At 25.9% G+C, this 19,961-nt stretch overlaps 1 protein-coding gene across 1 annotated transcript; it reads left to right on the plus strand.

Moving 5' to 3' along the window:
- Positions 1 to 37: 37 nt before the first annotated feature.
- Positions 38 to 8,312, plus strand: LOC113555958 (rho guanine nucleotide exchange factor 10). Its single transcript, XM_026960612.1, has 17 exons — positions 38 to 371; positions 1,572 to 1,843; positions 1,912 to 2,185; positions 3,834 to 3,972; positions 4,042 to 4,213; positions 4,355 to 4,510; positions 4,586 to 4,882; positions 4,946 to 5,038; positions 5,111 to 5,335; positions 5,409 to 5,570; positions 5,649 to 5,822; positions 5,925 to 6,096; positions 6,154 to 6,296; positions 6,700 to 6,920; positions 7,006 to 7,297; positions 7,370 to 7,498; positions 7,614 to 8,312. Exons 2-17 carry the CDS (start codon positions 1,592 to 1,594, stop codon positions 8,145 to 8,147), a joined length of 3,435 nt encoding a protein of 1,144 aa, XP_026816413.1. The 5' UTR covers positions 38 to 371; positions 1,572 to 1,591; the 3' UTR covers positions 8,148 to 8,312.
- The last annotated feature ends 11,649 nt before the right edge of the window (positions 8,313 to 19,961 follow it).

The raw sequence follows: 19,961 nt of genomic DNA on the forward strand, positions 1-19,961 counted from the left end.
TTTCATTACTATACAGGTACATAATATAGTATTGTTTTTTTATGTACGGTTTTTTTTTATCCTTCTCCCAAATCACACAAGTCGTTCCCCCAATAATGTCAATTAACCAATGTTGTTGTTCTGATTTCTGATTAAGTATTTTTTACTGTTAATTTGTAAATTTTTTTCATTCGTTGTACTTGTACACATTGTAGTCTATGATAGTTTCGTCGGATGATTTCCCAATAGCTGCTGTGTAGTGTTATCGTCGTCGTCGTTGTGATCTTTAAAATATTAAGAATTTTATTTCTAAGGAGTCAAAATGTTTTATTAGTGTTTGTGTTTCGAATTACATTATTGTACCACTGGCAATGGATAGTATTACAAAAAACGTAAGGGTTTCAATCATTTTTGTTAAGTTGATATAATATTTATTTTTTTACGTAAAATAATTTATAAAAATAATATTAACTGTAGGCGAGACCAAATGATAACACTTATTTCGTCTTTTATTACTCACCCCAAAATTGTTCAACAAAATATATATATATATAAATCTATTAATTTAGGTATTATAGTCTTTTGTTTCAATATCTTAATGTTAATTTTAAGTTTATATTTGCTTCATGTACAGTAATATATTTATTAGTCAGCAATATTTAAATACAGCAATTTTATATTTAAGATGAGGTAGTTCCTAAATAAATTATTATATAGTTTAAAGATTATGAATATTGCACTTATTCTTAAGTTTTATTAACATATATTTTGTGGACCACCTGTATTAAGATTTGACAATTTAATTGATTACTTAAAATAACTAAATATCGGCTTAATTCTAATACTTATATTATAAAAAATAGTTATGATTAATAGTTAAGTATTTTAAGTATTAAATATTAGCTAGCAACTATAGATTATTTTTAGTTACATAAAATTGTCTAATGGTAGTTTAAATTAAACATAATTTTTTGTTAATACATAATTAGAACATTGGATATTTTTTTGGGCCTCCACACAAGTTTTTCTCTGTGAGGCCCAGTAATTTTTCAATATTAATTTAAATAAAAAATAAAATAAAAATATTATTATTTTAATATACTTCTATTTTATCTGCGACATTATTATTTTAATTCGAGTTATTAAATATATAATATTTTGGCTCTAGTTTTTGGCATTTGGACCTTCAATTTTTTTAAACATGAGATAACATGTTAAAACTTTTTCAGTATGAATTATTCATACATTGTCGAACACAATTATTTTATAATTAAAATTATATTTACCTACTACTTTTAATACCATTCTATATTCTTCTTTTGTTAAAATATAATGACTATCTTAAATGTAAATTGAAATATAAACTGTACAATATGTCTTGTAAAAATGGGTCCATTCCGTATAATATAATATAATAATAACAACTATCAGATATTTAAATTCCTGTTTTGATCATATCTTACAAGTTATATTGAATCATTAAATACATTCATAATTTCGAAATAGGATAATAAATTTGCTTAATTGCATTTTAGATTTAAATGTTAAAAGTATCTAGGTAGTTTAATAAATTTATTTGCATATATGTTTAGGTATATCATAGCTGATTAAAATGGCATCCAGAGATAAACAATCACAATATGTGGATGGTCGACGTACCTGTCCCCGGTACAGTGGACCCGCTTCCAGCAACGGTGACTATGCTTATGCATATTATGAACATGGTCCTCATGGGTCTAAACCACATTCATGTTCAAAACATAGTTATATCAACCGATATGGACGCGAAGAGAACATATATGAAGAGATTGGGACATCTAAACTTGATGAAGAAGTTAGATATGTCCACTCAAAACATTTACAGGCAAGTATTCTTTTAACCACATGATATGTATGATGTATTTTATGTATAATTATGTATTTTTGTTTAAGGTTTTGGATGAATTGAATTTATCAATGGAAGCGATGATAATGCCTGACAATGGTGCATGTTTAAACAATAATGGTTCATCTGGCCTTAATTTAGGAACTTCAAGAGATGGCTCACCAGTAAATTTGAGTGTAGATAGTGGGGTTGCTTGTGATGCTAGCAGTTGTGGTACAAATAGTTTAAGCCGGCCTCGTAAATCTCATTTTAGCACAAAACGGTTTTGGAATAAAATGCCTACATTAATTTCACCAAGCCCAAGTAAAACATCACTTCCAGGTTAGTTGTTTAATTTGTATTAGATTTTGAGTAGATACATAAACATACACAATTTTATTTTAGATTTACAATTAATTATAGATGTATCTCATAAATATCATTATGCAAATTTTAAGAAAACATATAAAACATTTTATATTACTGTTAAAATAAATATTTATTTAATTTTAATTTTATTAATATTCATAAAATACAAAGAAAAAATTGAAACATCATATTGTAAACTAATGTTCTTTTACAAATATTAGGTTAAACTATATTGATAAATATGAATATTTTACAATGAGTAATTAAAATAATTTTGCCTATTTATCATGGTATTTAGATAATTCTATTTTATAATTAAAACATGGATAAAAAAAAAAAAAAAACATTTTGCCTTTAGTAGTAACAATTACAGGATGCATGAGATAACGTGTAAATTATTGTAATTATTTCATATATTGGCTGGACAAACTCTTTGTTAATATAGTTATTACCAGAGTTACGATTTGTATGCAATAAAAAATTGTAAAATATGCATTTAATTTTTTAAAAGATAAACTCAAAAATATATTTACAAAAAAAATATCTATTTACTGAAATACATCAGTGATTGGCTGTTTGTCTTAATATAATATAATTGAGAAAAAAATTTATTATTCACATTCAATAGTGGAAAATTGAATTTTATGTTTGAATAATTGGAAAATTTATGTTTGACAAAATAACTAAATTTTATACTTTAACCAGCAGGGCTAGAATTAAGTACGAAATATACTATAAAACATGCATTTTTTGCATTCTTATAATCTAAATATGCAATAATATGCATTTTATCCAAAATATGCAAAATAAAAACACCATCATTTATCTCATCATGAGGTGATTCATGGACGTTACTGACAAAATCAATAATCAGAAATCGCAAAAAAGAACATACCTTTGTATATAAATCCTAGCCCTGGTTATTACTATCAACCAAATAGTGATTTTAAAGTTAATTTGGATAAATAAAATAATTTAAAATAAAAATGACATATTGTGAATTGTTACACAATGCAACAAATTTTTAGCTTGGTTAGTATTGTATATTACTTATACATGGTGATTATTTTAACATGAACCACTCATAATTAAAAAAAAACTATTAATATTTTTAAAAAACTGAGTCTTAAGTATTTTGTTTAAGTTTTTACTTTTTTGAATGGTAATATACATATTTAATTTTATATGCTGGAATAGAATATTTTGGAATATTTAGATACATAAAAGTCGAAATTCAGACAAGTAGTTTTTAACTTTATAAGTATTTAAAGTTTAGGTAAGTTTAGGAAGGCCAACATTTTTTAGGTTATCCTAACACTACTCTACCCCACTCACCTTAATAAAATACTTATAACTTAAAAACTACTCGTTTGAATTTAGATTCTTATGTATTAAAATATTCCAAAAAATATTTTGCTTCAGAATATGAAATTAAGAATGTTGTTTTTTTTTAACTGAAAATTATACTTTTTTTTTAGTTTGTATTTATATAAATTGGATTAAAAAGCAATAATACAACTTAATATATTTGTTATTATTTAATTTGGTTAATAATAGTTTTAAAAATATAAAAGGATAAATAAGAAAAATGTACTCACCTAAATATTTCATTTATAAACAGATGAGTCTGTGCGATGGCGACAAAATTCGTGGGATGAAGTAACACAATCAACCACTATTAATGAACGCCATACTCCTTCACAAAAAAGTTCAAGTTCTGATAGAGATCCAGAACTTTCATCAGAAGAAGAAAGTAACAAGTATGTACTTACTTTTCTCTGTTATTCTTTTAATACTTTTTTTTTCATATTTCTTATTTTTATTTTTAGGAGTTATGATACTAGAAACAATGTTTCTAAGACATTAAGATGGACAAAGAACCCCCCATCTCCAGATCCACCTTCTAGTCCTGGTTTATTATCGAGATGGTTTTCATTAAGAAGATGCTCTCAATATGATCTAGATGTTCGACCAAATAGTAAAATGCCTTTATTACCAGAGGTATAATAATATTATCATTTTAATTATATTTATAAACGTTGTGTAAATATATCCATTAGAAAAACAAAAAAAATATATTCTAGTTGGTATAAAGTTAGATATTATAGTAATATTTAATATTAAATAAATTGTTATTTGTAGGTTGAAGAAGACTGTTTTTCTAGACGACTTATTCCACCAAGTCTTCCACCAGCACCTCCTGATATTTCTGAACAAGAATTAAGACGTAGATATATTGTTGATGATATTGTGAGGAGTGAAAATTCATATTTAGCTACTCTTCATAGACTTGTGAATGTGAGTTAATAAAAATTTATTTTGCATTTTAAAAGTATATTATTTAATTTAAAACTGCATATTTTATGATATTAGGATTATAAAAAGCCTCTGGAACAAAGTATGCCATCAATTTTAAGTCAGTCAAAAATTTCAATTCTTTTTCATCGAGTTCCAGAGATACTTCAGTGCCATACACTATTTAGAATAGCGTTAGCGGAAGCTGTTGCAAATTGGGATCGTGATCATAGAATTGGTGATGTTTTCGTAGGATCTTTTAGTAAAGCAATTGTGTTGGATATATATAGTGGGTTTATTAACAATTTTTTAAATGCTATGGAATTGGCTAAGACTGAAACCAAAAGAAAAGCATCTCTTGCAGAATTTTTTAAAGTTAGTATTTATATTTTACTTTTGTGTTGAACATAGTTAATTTTAATTTTTTTTATTTTTTAGAATCGACAAGAAGCATCCCATGACCGTCTTTCGTTTTATAGTTTAATGGTTAAACCTGTACAACGATTTCCACAGTTCATTCTTTTCCTCCAGGTTTGTATTTAATATTATTTTAATTTAAAACTATGATTTAAATATTTTTTATTACATGCATTTATTTTTTAGGATTTATTGCATAATACAGGTTATGGTCATCCCGATAGAATGTCTTTACAGTTAGCATTAACTCAATTGGAATCATTAGCAGAAATGCTCAATGAAAGGAAACGTGAGAGTGAGCAGGCTCAAGCATTTAAAGAAATGTTAAAATCTGTGTCTAGTAAGTTAGCTGTTCGTCCAATAGCAGACAGCAACAGATGTCTCCTAAGACAAGATGATGTTACTCAAATAGTGAGTTCTTAATATAAATTACACATTTTTATTACTTTTTAAAATAAATCATATTTATTAATATTATTCTTAGGAAATTAATCATGGAGAGGTCATTGGAAAATGTAAACCTCGACGTCTGTTATTACTAAATGATTTGCTTGTATGTGTCTCAGTCAATAACAAAGATGATTCCAATAGTACATCTCAAAAAAGATTAACGTTCAAATGGAGTTTTCCAATTGCTGAAATTCAAGTATGTTACAGTTATTTTATTTTTTTCTCTTATAATATTATTTTTAAATTTTATTTTATAATATTTTTTTATTTATAGGTCATTGACACATTGTCATTACCTAGTGTGTCACGTTCAATTGCTGGTAGTGCAGGATCGCATAATAGTATCACAACAGATAATTTATGTAATGAAATGAACCATCTTATGCATGATTATCAAGTAATCAGTCGTATTGTTGAATTAGCATCAACATTAAAAGGCACATATTTGGTTAGTTTTAATTTCTAATTATATAATTAGAATTATTAAAATTATATTTTTTAATTATTAATAAATAATTTTTCTTTTATGAAATGATGCTTTTGTTTTTAGGATCTTGCTCCAGATAATTTAAAAGGAGTCTTAAATGCAATACAGTGTGAAGTGCAATACAAAGGAGATCAGGTAGCATGGATGGATTCTTGCTGTCTTCAGTTATTTATTAATCGTCAAGGATACACTTTTCAAATGGAAAATCCTGATTTACGTAAAGGATGGATTACTGGTAAATTTTAGACTAATTATGTATTTTTACTTTTCTTACTTTAAAAATGTTTTGTAGAATTAAGGCTTGCACGATTAGCTCTCGATCCAAATAATTCTCCAGCTTGGGAAGTTCCTGACCAGGAGTTGATGCGACCAATGACAAAAATGCCTCTATTTGTTGGTGCTCATCCTATAACTTCATCTAGTAAACAAGCAGAGGTAATATTTAAATTGAATTAAAAGGAAAATATCATAACTGCATATTGTGCTGTGTATCCATTTTGAAAACATACAACATAAAAAATTTGACATTTGTATTCATTAGAACTTATTATGTGTTGTTAACTTTGATATTTGATTGAATTAACCTATTATTAAAACTTAAAGATAAGAGAATTATTTTATCTTTCATCAGTTTTTTACAATGATTAATAGATTATTATTCTTACCTTCATGTTTGATAATCTTTCAGTTTATTTTGATATTAAAGTTGATAACAAAAAATCAGTTATATTAAACACTAAACACAAATGAGCCATGTTGTATGTTTGTAAGACGGAGACAACACATGCAGGTGTATCTTCTTAGTAAAAAATTAAAGTTATGTTTAATAACTATGCAGGTGACTTGTGGATGTTTTTATTCTTCTGGCTGTGGTAAATTTTCATATTTGTGGGTTTGCACTACAAATATTCCGATGAATACACATATAGCCATCATGTCTGTTAATAATACTTGTATTCTTAAACAAATTACAACATTAGACTTGCCACAAACTATTGTAACTGCTATAGAGTATGTTAGAGCATCTGATACAGTTTGGATGGGTACTAATCATAAAAGGTAATTAAAGTATTTTTATAAATCTTTTAAAATATATTAGTTTTAATCAATAAATAGTAATACATTTTTCATTTTGGTTTTACAGTATTTTAATTTTTAATACCGCTGACATGTCGGAAGAAGCAAGTATTTCATTACCAGGTGAAGACGAGAGCCTCAGAGTCACAGCAATCAAACACCATTGTGATACTGTTTTTGTAGCTTTATCAAATGGCTCATTATTACTTTATAGAAGAGGTAACCAGTCCAAAGAACCAGAGATTGTAGTATTAGGTCCTGATGCGCCTATTACATGTATATTACCCATCAATTTATCGTTATACGTAGCATGCGGAAAACAAGTGTTTGTTATGAGTGCTATCACTGGAGAACTTCAAGTAAATATCAATTTAAATAATATATCATTATTTAGTAATTCATCAAATAATTGAAATATCAATTTTATTTAGAAAAATTTTACCATTCATCATGGAAAGAATGTTAATCTTTTGGCTCATTCTGGTGTTGGACTTTGGCTTTCGTTAATGAATTCAACAACTGTTTGTTTGTATCATACTGAAACATTTAAACATTTACAGGTAAGATTTATAGTGTCTATAGTAGTATAGTGATTGAATAGTATCGTATTTATTTTGTTTATAATAATAATACTTGCTTATTATATATATATATATTGTTGTTTTATTATTCTAGGATATAAATATTGCATCAAATGTTATAAGATTAAAAGGCACTGCTACACCAGTTAATGTTACTGCACTGATGGCTTGTAAAGGCCTTCTGTGGGTTGGAACTGATGCTGGTATTAGCTTAACTGTTCCATTACCTCGTTTAGAAGGCGTACCTATAATAAGTGGCAAAGTAAATGTATCTTATCATGGGCATACTGGTCCGATATCTATTTTGGTGCCATTACAAGATCCACCTACTGTTTTGAAACGCCCACCTTCAAAAACATTAGCTAGTGATATTTATGATCTATATGGTCGTTTAATGTGTGTCAAGGATTATGATAAAAATGAAGATGTTTTAAATTCAAGTCGATGGTCTTTGCGATCAACTGATGAATCATCAGCAGTACAACATGCAAGATCATCAGATGTATCAAAAAAAGATTTTACTTTGGTGACAGTGTCTTGTGGACGTGGTTATGTCAATTATCAGCAACCGTGTTGTTCAACCATTGAAAATAATGCCTATATAATACTTTGGGAGATTAAGTTATAAATGTAAGTAGGTATTGGTAATTTAATTTTAAGAGTTATTGAATTGTAGGTAACTCTAAACTCATTATCTTTAACCTATAAGGTGTTTCTGAAATTGATAATGTAATATTTTAGAACATATAAGTATTGTGAAAACAATTAAAAGCTAATTAAATTTACCTATGAAATCAACTACTTAAAAATTAACAATAAATTAATTAATAATTATTATTATTATACATTGAATATTAGGCTAAATTAAAAAATAACTCTAATATTCAAAACTAACCTTGGCATTTAAAAAAAAAAATAAAAAATAAAAACATTCCATTCCAAATTCTATTATTTACTTTTATGCTTTTTAAATAAATATATACTAACATATTTCATGAAACACCTTTTTGAAGCCAAATGACTATTTCATCTTGCCAAATCAAAACATTATTCTTCCTTAGAGCTGTATACTGTAGCTGTAAATAGTATTAATAATACATAATTATAAGTATTAAATTAAAACATTGTTGTGAAAAGAGTGATTTTTTTTATTTTCTTAATTACTTGAGTAATGAATCTTTTTGACCATGATTTTGATTTTTCATCTTATAATAATATTATATACTCTAATATTGTCTTTTTTTAAAAAATATGTGATAGTTATCCTCTATGTATATTCTAAAAATAATTATGACAAAATATAAACAGACAATTAGTGCAACTCGTTCCTTTCAACTTTCATAACATTTTAAAAAATCAGTGTTTATAACTTAATATTACCTAACTTTTTTTTTCATGTACATTCTCCTTCATAATCAGTCTTTTAGTATTATTTATTAATAATTATTTTAGTTAAATTAATACTTTAATATTTTTAGTCGCTCAATAATTAATTTTTATTCCACAGTTATTACTTTTATTATTATTAACTTTCTATGTATTACTTAAACAATTCTAATGTCGTGAATTTGTTGATTATAAATAGTTATAGTTAATATATAATTATAGTATTTAAGATAGTATTTATTATTGTATTTGTATACAATTAATAACATCATTTTATATGTGCTGTGGAATGATTTGGAAAAAATTATTAATGTATACGTTGTAATAATAAAAAAAAACCATACAAATTGATAGATAATTTTAATAGAATATTATTGTATGGCAATCCATAGTTATTTAATTATGTACTATGCATGAATTTCCAGTATTACACTAACACCCAAGCATATTTTTCCCAATTTAAATACTTGAAATTAGTCATGTGAAGTATTAACCAATTTTTTATACCTTTACATCTTCTTTCAAACAAACTGTTTTTGTTGATAATATTTAATGATTCATTGACAATTGTCGGTATTCCATATTACTTTAAAATGTACACATTAATTTTATTTATAATTCATGCATTTTATTTGGTTTATGATTGCTCACTACTCTTTTAATTGAATCTCTATACAATATTTGTATCAGTTTATGATCAAAAACACTATAATATTCTCAAGTTTTTTAGAACGTTTATAGCAATATTTATGTAAGGCTTAAAAATTGCCATCGGGTGACTAGTATTATTAGTTTTTAATGTAATATTTTTACCGGTGTCTATTTTAATACAACTCTGTTGCTCCTCATTGCTACTTGTACCTTCAACTCATTTAAGCCCTCGAAGAAACAAAAATATAATATAATATATAGTGTATAAGTGTTTTACCCATGTTTAATACTGTGATATTCTTATTACAATTTACTCAAATGCTTTAAAATCATTTTAATATATATTAAATATATTGTAATATTATCATAGGTGATAGACATTTACTTAAAGTTTTGTATTATTTTTTATTATTATACCTATTTATCTAAGGCGTTGACAAACTGTAGTTTAAGGTAGTAATATTATACCTGTTACACATTTGTCATTTACTATTAGTGCATAATAATAATATTACATATATTTTATATATTAATATATAAATGATTTGTGTTTCTTCCTAGATACTGCGCCAAACTTTTAGTTTTACTTAAGTAATAAATTAATTACAAAAACATACACAAACATATATATTTATATAATATATATTAACATGATATATTTAGTCAATTAAGTACAAAATAAAAAAAATATACACAAACACAACAAGTGCACATACACAAACATATTATTGTAAACAGAAAATCGCAATTTTAACGCTATTTCGCTAGTAGCTGTAGAAGTTTTACGATGGTTAACTAATGTATTAATTGTTAAACCTAAAAAAAATATAATATTATGTTCTCTCTATTCGTTACTAATCAGTATAATATGTTAATATGTTTTAAAACTAATTTATACCCTCACACATTTATTGTCAATTTATATTGTATAATAATAATAATAAAAAATAGTGTTTGCTTGGTATTTCTGTACACACACAACGCAACAGTACCTGTAATTGCTTATATATATAAAAATAAAATCGATTATGTATTATTACTACTATTATTACCACTAATGTTACACGGTGAATTATGTTTACATTTATTATAACTGTTTGTATTTAAATGATTACCTCTCGCGCTGCTGCAAAAGAATGGTATTTTGAGATTTGTATTTGTATTTTATTTTTAATTTTTTATCGCTTTTTATACAAACATTTTATTTGTTTTCCTTTTGTTTATCCGTCTCTAAAAAAAGATTATATATATTATTTTATATTATATTTTTATTACAATTCTCCCATTATATTACTATATTTCTATTACTGTAGTACATAATTTAATACAATATGTACTAATTTTAATGTCTATTTGAACGAGCTGTGTCTACTATGTATATCAAAGTCGAGAATCGAAATTTTTAATCATATATTATAACAATATACCTATATATATATATATATATTTTTTTTTTACGTCAATATGATATGTTATAATTATTGAACGTGGTTGTAATATTGTATACACTATACATGATTATAATTTAAATCAACTTAGTTTTAAACGATTTTATTTGTAAAAAGAAATTCTTTTGTATTTTGTGTAAAAAAAAAAAAGAATAAATATATGTTTTTTCCTTTAAATATTATTATGTAATATTTATTATGTCCGTCTCATCGTTCATAATTATAATTAATTAATAATCTCTTTTATATACAATATTCAGAATCATGAGCGCCAATTGAAGGGATCTGGCCAGATGGGTCACTTGACTCTCTTCCCTGAACAGTGAAGTAGACAGGATTTTAAAATGGCGAGGAGGTAAACCCAAAATACTAAAAAAATATAATTAACAATAACATGTTCATTTTTATATTAAGTTGATACAGTATGAAGGAAGGGGCTTGGCCCACTGATCCCCCTTCCCCCCATGGCTATGCCACTGCCCCTGAACAAATAATATGAACTCATAACTTATTACCAGGAAATTATAAGACTTAAAGTGTACACAATTTTTATTTCTTCCTTCTTAAAATATGTAACCTATGGTCGCCCACCATATTATATTCAGGACATCTCGCAGTGTTCATCTTCGCATAATATACTGCACCGTGGTAGCTGGATTGGTAAATTGGGTCTCGGAAAAAAAAGGTAATATGTAAATCGGATTCTAGGAAAAAACAAATTACATTATATTTTTTAATATCTAATAACGTTGATCAGAAATCAACTCAATAGTCGTAGGTGTATTTCATAATAATAATTATGAAGTTATTTGTATTACCATGGGACACTTCTTAATAAGTAGGCAGTAAATTTAAAAGTTCTGAAAATCGGATATCGAATAATTGCATAATTGTAGCAAAAAAACCAAGGCGCTTACTGTGTATAAAATATTAATAGTAATACACAGTCGTTATTAACATTATTACAAATTACAATCATATTCTTTTGTTGCTGTTTTGTTCATTCAGGCACATAATATAATATTATAGGTACCATATGTCTATTTGTGTGTAACCTAGGCACATATATATTTTGTTACGAACCCTTACATAGGAGCAGAAAAAAAGCGAAATTACCATATTATAAATATTAAAACGACAATTTAACGAGGTCAACGTAATAAAAACTAGTACACGCGAACCGCAAGAAAGCACCGAAATACACTACGCTTCGATCGAACTAAGTTCTTACACACACACACACACACACACACATATACGTAGTGCAGTATGGTCAGTATGGACTCTTGAATGAAAGATTATAAAAACGCTTATTTAAATTTTCCTTATCGGACATTAAGCTAAGTCCAATGGTTGGTTGGTGTGTTTATTAAATATTTTGGGTTGATCTGTTATTAAATATTATATTTAGGTAGTATTAAAATTTATAAATTTATATCGTCCAAATAAAACTACCTAAACTATTATATTATATAATATATTATTACACTTACACGCCACCTTTCAATGACACGTGACCGCGTTTTATATTAATTGTATTGTATAAGTAGTTTTTTGTCGGGGGGGGGGGGTAGGGGGAATAATAGTTTATTACAAAATCCATGATAACTATACCTTATTATCATAAAAAAAAGTACTGCCCGTCTTATCATTTGTGGCTATAACGAAATTTATTATGTTAATGATTGATATTTTTATACTGGATAGTGTATATGTATAGGGGATTAACCAAACATGTTTATCTATTTTTCTTCAATATTTTAATTATTCAAAAACTTACTTGAATTTTTAAATATATTTTAAGGGTATATTTTAAAATTCTTGAAATTTTTTTATTACTTATGGATTATACTTAGGAGATACAAACTTTTAATGTAAGGTAACCTCTTTTTTCTACTGTAAATCGTTTAGTAGAAGTAAAAAATATCAAGAGTTTGAAAGAATGGTCTTTATAAGTATATTCAAACATTCCAAACATTAGAATTAGAATAAACTTATTATTATATGAGAAATGGGGAAGAGTCTCCTCTTGGAATGGGGAGATCTAACTATTTATGTTTGTTGAATAACCCAAAGGGGTATTTTAATCAATGGTCAGTGGCGCAACTACAACTTATGGTGCCCTAATGTAAAAAATTACATGGTGCCCAGTCAGTGGTGATAATCTGTGGTTATAATATTCATCGTGTCTTTTTATTCAAAGTTTTAATCAAATTTTATAAAATTTCAATAGCCTTAAGGCAAAAGTTCGATAACTGTTTTGAATATATATATATATAAATTTATAAGCCTCTTTTCTATAATATGTAAAAAGAATATTCTTACTTTTTTAATTTAACAAACCCGTCAGGACTTACCCATTGTGATAATCTCCTGAGATATCATAATTCTAGTTTTTTAATAATATTCACAGGGACAAGAACTATAAATATTTCATGATTTAATTTATTGTAATGATTTGGTAAAAAAGTTAAGAAATATATTTTTTATTTAATTATTTTCAAAAAAAATTTAAAATAGCCATTTTGTAGAATTCATTTTTCTGAAAATATTGAGGTTTCAACATTTTAATTTCATTAATCTACTGATTTTTAATATTTTTTCTAGTTTCAAAAAAATCTTTGAATCAAACATAATGTGGCCCGCGTGCTCGTATGGCCAGCGAACGCTTTCAGTGTGGCAGTTTTTCTTAAAATTAGAAAAATATATTAAAAATCAGGAGATTAATGAAATTAAAATGTTAAAACGTCAATATTTTCAGAAAAATGAATTTTACAAAATGGCTATTTTAAATTTTTTTGAAAATAATTAAATAAAAAAATAATTTTTTAACTTTTTTACCAAAGCATTAAGTACAATAAATTAAAACATGAAATATTTGTATGATCGTTAATACTAACATTGAACATAATGTTCTATAATAATACCGCATTTCAGTGTAAGTACCACCCAACACCCCTGCTTGTTGCGCCACTGTCAATGGTATAAGGCGGGTAACAACGATATAGTTTATTCGTTATAAATGATTTAAAGCTGATAAATGACAATGTAACATGATGCTTTCAAAATTCGATGATGACAATTAATTATGGTGTCATATTATTTTGACTTTGTTAATCTATAATTTAGTATTTAAATCTTTCCTTGTGTGCTTACCAAATTTGCATGTTTTTATAATTATTACAATTTTTTCTCAAATCACATAATATGCTGTAGTTTATTTTATTGCACACGTTATGTACCCAAACATTACATATTATTATACAATATGGATATGCAATTTCTGGCAGTATATAATTTGCGTATCGTCTGTTTATCTGTGCTAAAATATCGTACATCGTACATAAATATTCTGTCCAACAATAGGGTAAAAAAAACAATTTTTGGTTGAAATATTAAACATTTTATTCGGAGAAATAGTTTATTTTTAATTAAAAGACCAAATAAATTAAATAAATTATTTAATCTATAATTATATCTTATTGTATAAGTAATAAAATATAGTTTTAATTAAAAATATTTAATATTAAAAAGAAGATAAATAAAAACTCGGAACTTAAATTTATTAAATATTGAAAAGTTATTTAAATATAAAAATAAAAAAAATAAATCTTTCTAATGTATAAAATAGAATAACTAACTATTAATTTCTATGCCAATACCGACTTGGGTGTTAATTAATTCAATGAAATCTAACTATAATACTAGAGTACACGTGCCTTACATTTTTTCATTTATTTCGAATATTTTTCAGTTACTTAAGTAGTCAAGTACGTATACATCATTTCGATAATTATCATATCATTAAAAATTATGTATTAATTATAATTTTACTTATTAAAGTAACACGGCGTCCTGAATTGGCAATTTAGCTAGACATCTGAGGTTTTATTGTTATAAGTGTATGGCGTATGCTATACCGAAACATTAGCTATTACTTACAATACTGGGTCCTGCAGTGGCGTATTTACGGGGGGAGATTAAGGAGATATATCTCCCCCCTTGACCCACCTATTTTAGCTATTTTTATATGATTATAGTTGTGTTTTTTCCTTTTTATCACCCTATACTATCAGTATAGGTAATACAATTTTGAGCCGTTTGGCGTCGACAATTTTAATTATATCTAAAATTATATTTTTGGACGTCACATGGCAAAGTTTTGAATTCGATGGTTTGGATCCAAGAAAAGTCATTATGTGTCTTGTATCTTGGGCAATGATGAGGTTTCGTATAGACCTGTCTTAGGGATTTATAGACTTTTAGGTATAGTGTTATTTTATAAATATAATCATCAAATTAAGCGTACCTATAATAGGTAGCTACTTAATACTTTGTATTAGCTTCAAACCTCTCTTAAATGTTATAGCTGGGTTTAATGCAAACAATTAATTGACGTACAATATTATTGGTGAAATATATTATTTTCAATTACCACCACATAGATGAAAATTATTCAATTTTAAGTATAATATTTTTAAAAAAGATTATTTAGAAACGTTTATTTAGTTGTAATAAATTATTTATTACACTGCACTTAATTTTTAAATGTATGTATTCAGCCACAAATATTTACACGATGTCATTGCAAATACGAAGAAAAACATTATATATTATGTAAGTTGCAGCTATAATATATATATATACATAAAATTTAATATAATGTTATATAATTTATATTACATAATATGTATATAGTTGGCATAACTATGTTTCGTGTTAATGAAGAATTGTATCGTTAAATGTTTTACTACTATTTGAATTGTAATAATATATGTTAGTCAATTTGTATACAAACTACACTACAGGTCATAAAATAATTTACAGACCTTAAAACATAGTATAATACCTAATAATAAATATATAATGTGAAAGTCTTAACATAACCAAGAATTTATAATAACCAAAATCCAAAATGTAAAAACGAGAAAAATCTTTTTACTTGACCATATCATAGACTTAATTAGAACTTCATAGATATAGGACATTCAAAGTCGTTTAATTTTAATACGAATTGCGTGTAATTTTGAAAAGGATACAAAAAATAAAATTGAAAATGTTTTATTGTTCAATCTTTTTATAGATTATAGTTAGTAGTCTAACTAGAATTTAAAGTCGGAGAAAGCACACTTTAATTACTTATGGAACAAAGGCCGTTTAATAAATTAATTATTATATATTGGGATTGCTGCATAATAGGTTGAACTAATTTTTGTCAAAAACATCACATTTTTATATTATTAAAAATATTATAATAATAACTTATTAATGTATTAGCCAATACCATGCAGGTACCTCAGGTACCTATAAGAACTATAGTGTGTATAAGTTTGTAGTAGAAATATAGCTTAACCATCATTGTATAAATACTTTTAAAAATTGTATCGTATATAGAAAATGTTTGTTTTTTCCAAATATTTTGAGGTGTTCAACAATTTTAATTTTTTACTTCCCATAGCATCAACTAGGTATAATTTTTATTGAAAACCACCCTTGAATAATAAATCATTTATAGTGTTCCTAAAGGTGGCGTCAGATAAAAAAAAAAAATCACATATTACTGATGTAAAAACAATTCATTCACTATCGCTCCACTTTTAATTTAAAACCAATGAGGTATACTCGTATAATATCGAAATGACCCTGGGCTACGATTGCTATACTACAGAAATATAGGTAGTCAGTACATTACCTCAAATTAAATATTAGCACGAGTTTATTATTAACGTATTCCCTATTCCCATAATGTACACATCGTGGCACTGCGATTAAAAAAAAAAAATAGTTATAACGATTACGTATTGTTTACTTAGTTCGTGTATAGAAATAAATTATATTCAGATTAAACCAAAGTTATTGTACTTTAAACTTTAAAGATTCATCATACTCACGCATCCGTCAATTATACTGTATACTATCCTCTGTAAACGAAGTGAACTGTACGTCTGTATACATCATTTATACAGGAATACGAAAATACATATCGCACTGTTGCTTATGATGATTATTCGTATAAGTAGGTCAAGGTATTTTTAATTCGTGAATATTAAATACTTACAACTTCAGAATATTATTTATTATTTTTAATTTAAAAAGAAAAGAATATATATATACAAACATATAATCTACGAGTATTACATCTAAAATATATATGTATATATTTGGTAGTAAATATAACACGCGGTACAGTACCTAGTACTTTGCAAAGGGCTGTCGACCTTTTTATCACAATAATTACTACTTTGTAGACTAGGTATAATAATATATATATATATTAAAAGTGTTAGTGAACAAAAAAAAAAAACAACAAAAAATATTAAGTTTAAAAGCAAAATGTATACAATCTTTTAGTTTAGAAAAAATGTATAATATTTTATTTCATTATTTGTATTTCATAAATAAAAATTAGAATTTATTATAAATTATATTTTATTACACGACTTACATATAATTGATTCTCCTATGTAGGTTTCGAGTTAACTTCATCATTGAGTAGGTCATTGTAACGGATGTGTTGAATTTGAATTGTATAGTATACAATGTGTCAACCTCGTTTTCTAAGGAAAATGTATTTTCTTCTTTTTATTTTCATAACAATATAATAGACGATATTTATACAATTATTAAATATATAAATATAAATATTGTTTTTTTCTAAATTTTTCTAAATTGCTATACGAAGAAAATTTTAAAATTTGTATAAGCCAAAGTTAAGAAGATTTAAAATTATATGAATTTATTCTTTAAATTATTTTTAATTTTAGTGATTTTGACAAAACTGTACTCTTATAATATTTTCCATATTTTCCATATTTTTAAATTATTGTTTGAATAAAACTTATGAGGAATCTTGTTGTGAATTTCAATCATTTTGACCAAAATAAAGAATTTTGTTATTATAAATCGAAAAAGTTAAACAATTTCTAACTTATATATTTATAGTACTTATAGTTCAAATATAGTAATAGTTAAGTTATTTTTAAAATTATATTATGTTCAGAAAGTACTAATATAAATATTTTATAAACATTTTATATATCTGCCATCATTCATTTTTTTTTTAATGATTGTAATTTTTCTGTTATAAAAATAATACTCATTTGTAATAAAATAAAACTTTATCGTAATAATATATTACCACGACTCCTCCCACAGAAAGAAAGTACTTCCCTACGATAAATATCCAAAATTGACATACTTACTCGACAGTATTCGTCTAATAGCATAATTTATCATACCTACGTATTCTACACAAACCACACTTACGCGACTGAAAGAGATCGTAGTTAGCAAGATCACTAACAGGATGCCGATAATCCAGTTTACTAAGTTTCCATCTGAAGCACTTGTCACATTTTGACAACCACCGCTGCCACTCATACCGTATCCGTTATTAATAAGTAATAAAAAAATCGCTAACTAGTTTTATTATTGAAGTGTTTGTTATTATGTTAATCTACATGATAAATAATTATATGGGTATTTAATATTTATTATAATATTGTATTGTATAGGTGGTGTTCACTAATCGCTATTTTTTTTATTATATTTTAATATTTTATACCTACCTATCGAGTACCGTATACGCGATATTATATTATGTTATAATTAGGGAACGGATTTAAATACATATTTTTATTGGAATGAGATATTTTTAATCTGATAAAAAATGTGTACGATTAAGATCAATATTATAACTTATAATATAATATTATATTGATTCAGAAAGTGTGTGCTAATCGCTACTTGTTATTTGTGATGTATATAATTTTTCGTGTATTGTGTGTACAAAATTCTTATCAATTTTTATTAGGATAGGGACTAGCTGACCAAACTGCGTTCCATGATAAAATAGCCGTAGGTAGTTCAACAAATTTGATTTCCAAAATCTTAATAGGTTTACCTGACTGGAACATACTATCAGAACAATAGCTTAGCCGAGGATTTTCCTTACTCACGTACAATCCTGATTCAAATACAAATTTTCTTGCCATTGGCTGTTTTTCAATACCATGTCTAGTATATTAATTTGAAAAACTATTGCTATTTAAGTATTTATATGCTTTTATTGGTCAGTTAGGAATTTTGTTTGTAGTGTATGTATGTAAAGAATAACATCGTGATATGGTGGTTCTAAGTTTCCTCTCTTTTCTCCATATGTATTTAGAAACACTGCTTTTGAAAGAGATTTCATCAACATCATTACACATAAATTCTTCAAATAGTTTCTGAAAAAACTGTCTCGAGGTACCAAATATATAATTTAAGTAGGTTATATAAAGTTAAATAATATTAATATGATCAGAAACGCGAAGTTTAGTAGGTACAATAGGTACATATAAATATAATAAAGTACAAGTACACGCACTTACTCAGTTCGTAAGTAGGCCAATGGGTACCTATGTATATATAATCTAAGACTTGACCACGCGATAGAATACAATTTTCGGCGGGGTGTAATGCCCCAACGATGGCTATACGCTGTGTATAATACGAAGGTGGCGGTAGTAGTGGTACAAATGCGTCACGGTTATGGTCACGAATAGCTGTTTATCAATTTCATTCAACGTAATACGCACGTTGGACCGCGTTTCGGTTATTTGTCGACTTATATGCATAGCTTATGTACAAACTTATATAATAGAAATCAGACTATATTATAAATTTATATACAGCCTTTATATCATGACTGTGTGTACTTGTTAATAATTATTATCATAAATTTACAAATATATACAAAGTATTTAATAAAGAATGTCTGGATGTCAAAAGATATATTTAATAAGTAATACCTTATTAGGCTTAAACAATTGAAGTAGGTAGGTATCAAACTTATCTCCTTCTTTTTTTCATAGAATATGTTCTTTCCTTTTTATCGAAGTTTATCATATCAGTTCGCAATTCATCCCAAACCTAGTTAACATGTCAAGTGTAACTAAATCGATTGTAATTTCAAT

Source organism: Rhopalosiphum maidis, chromosome 1 (assembly GCF_003676215.2).
Source record: "Rhopalosiphum maidis isolate BTI-1 chromosome 1, ASM367621v3, whole genome shotgun sequence".
NCBI classification, from domain to species: Eukaryota; Metazoa; Arthropoda; class Insecta; order Hemiptera; family Aphididae; genus Rhopalosiphum; species Rhopalosiphum maidis.

Bases quoted from the DNA above. Each gene is read 5' to 3' on its own strand.
- LOC113555958 (XM_026960612.1), top strand. From the start codon at position 1,592: ATGGCATCCAGAGATAAACAATCACAATATGTGGATGGTCGACGTACC. The intron at 5,039-5,110 runs GTTTGTATTTAA...TTTATTTTTTAG, and splicing joins AGTTCATTCTTTTCCTCCAG to GATTTATTGCATAATACAGG. The intron at 6,921-7,005 runs GTAATTAAAGTA...TTGGTTTTACAG, and splicing joins ATGGGTACTAATCATAAAAG to TATTTTAATTTTTAATACCG.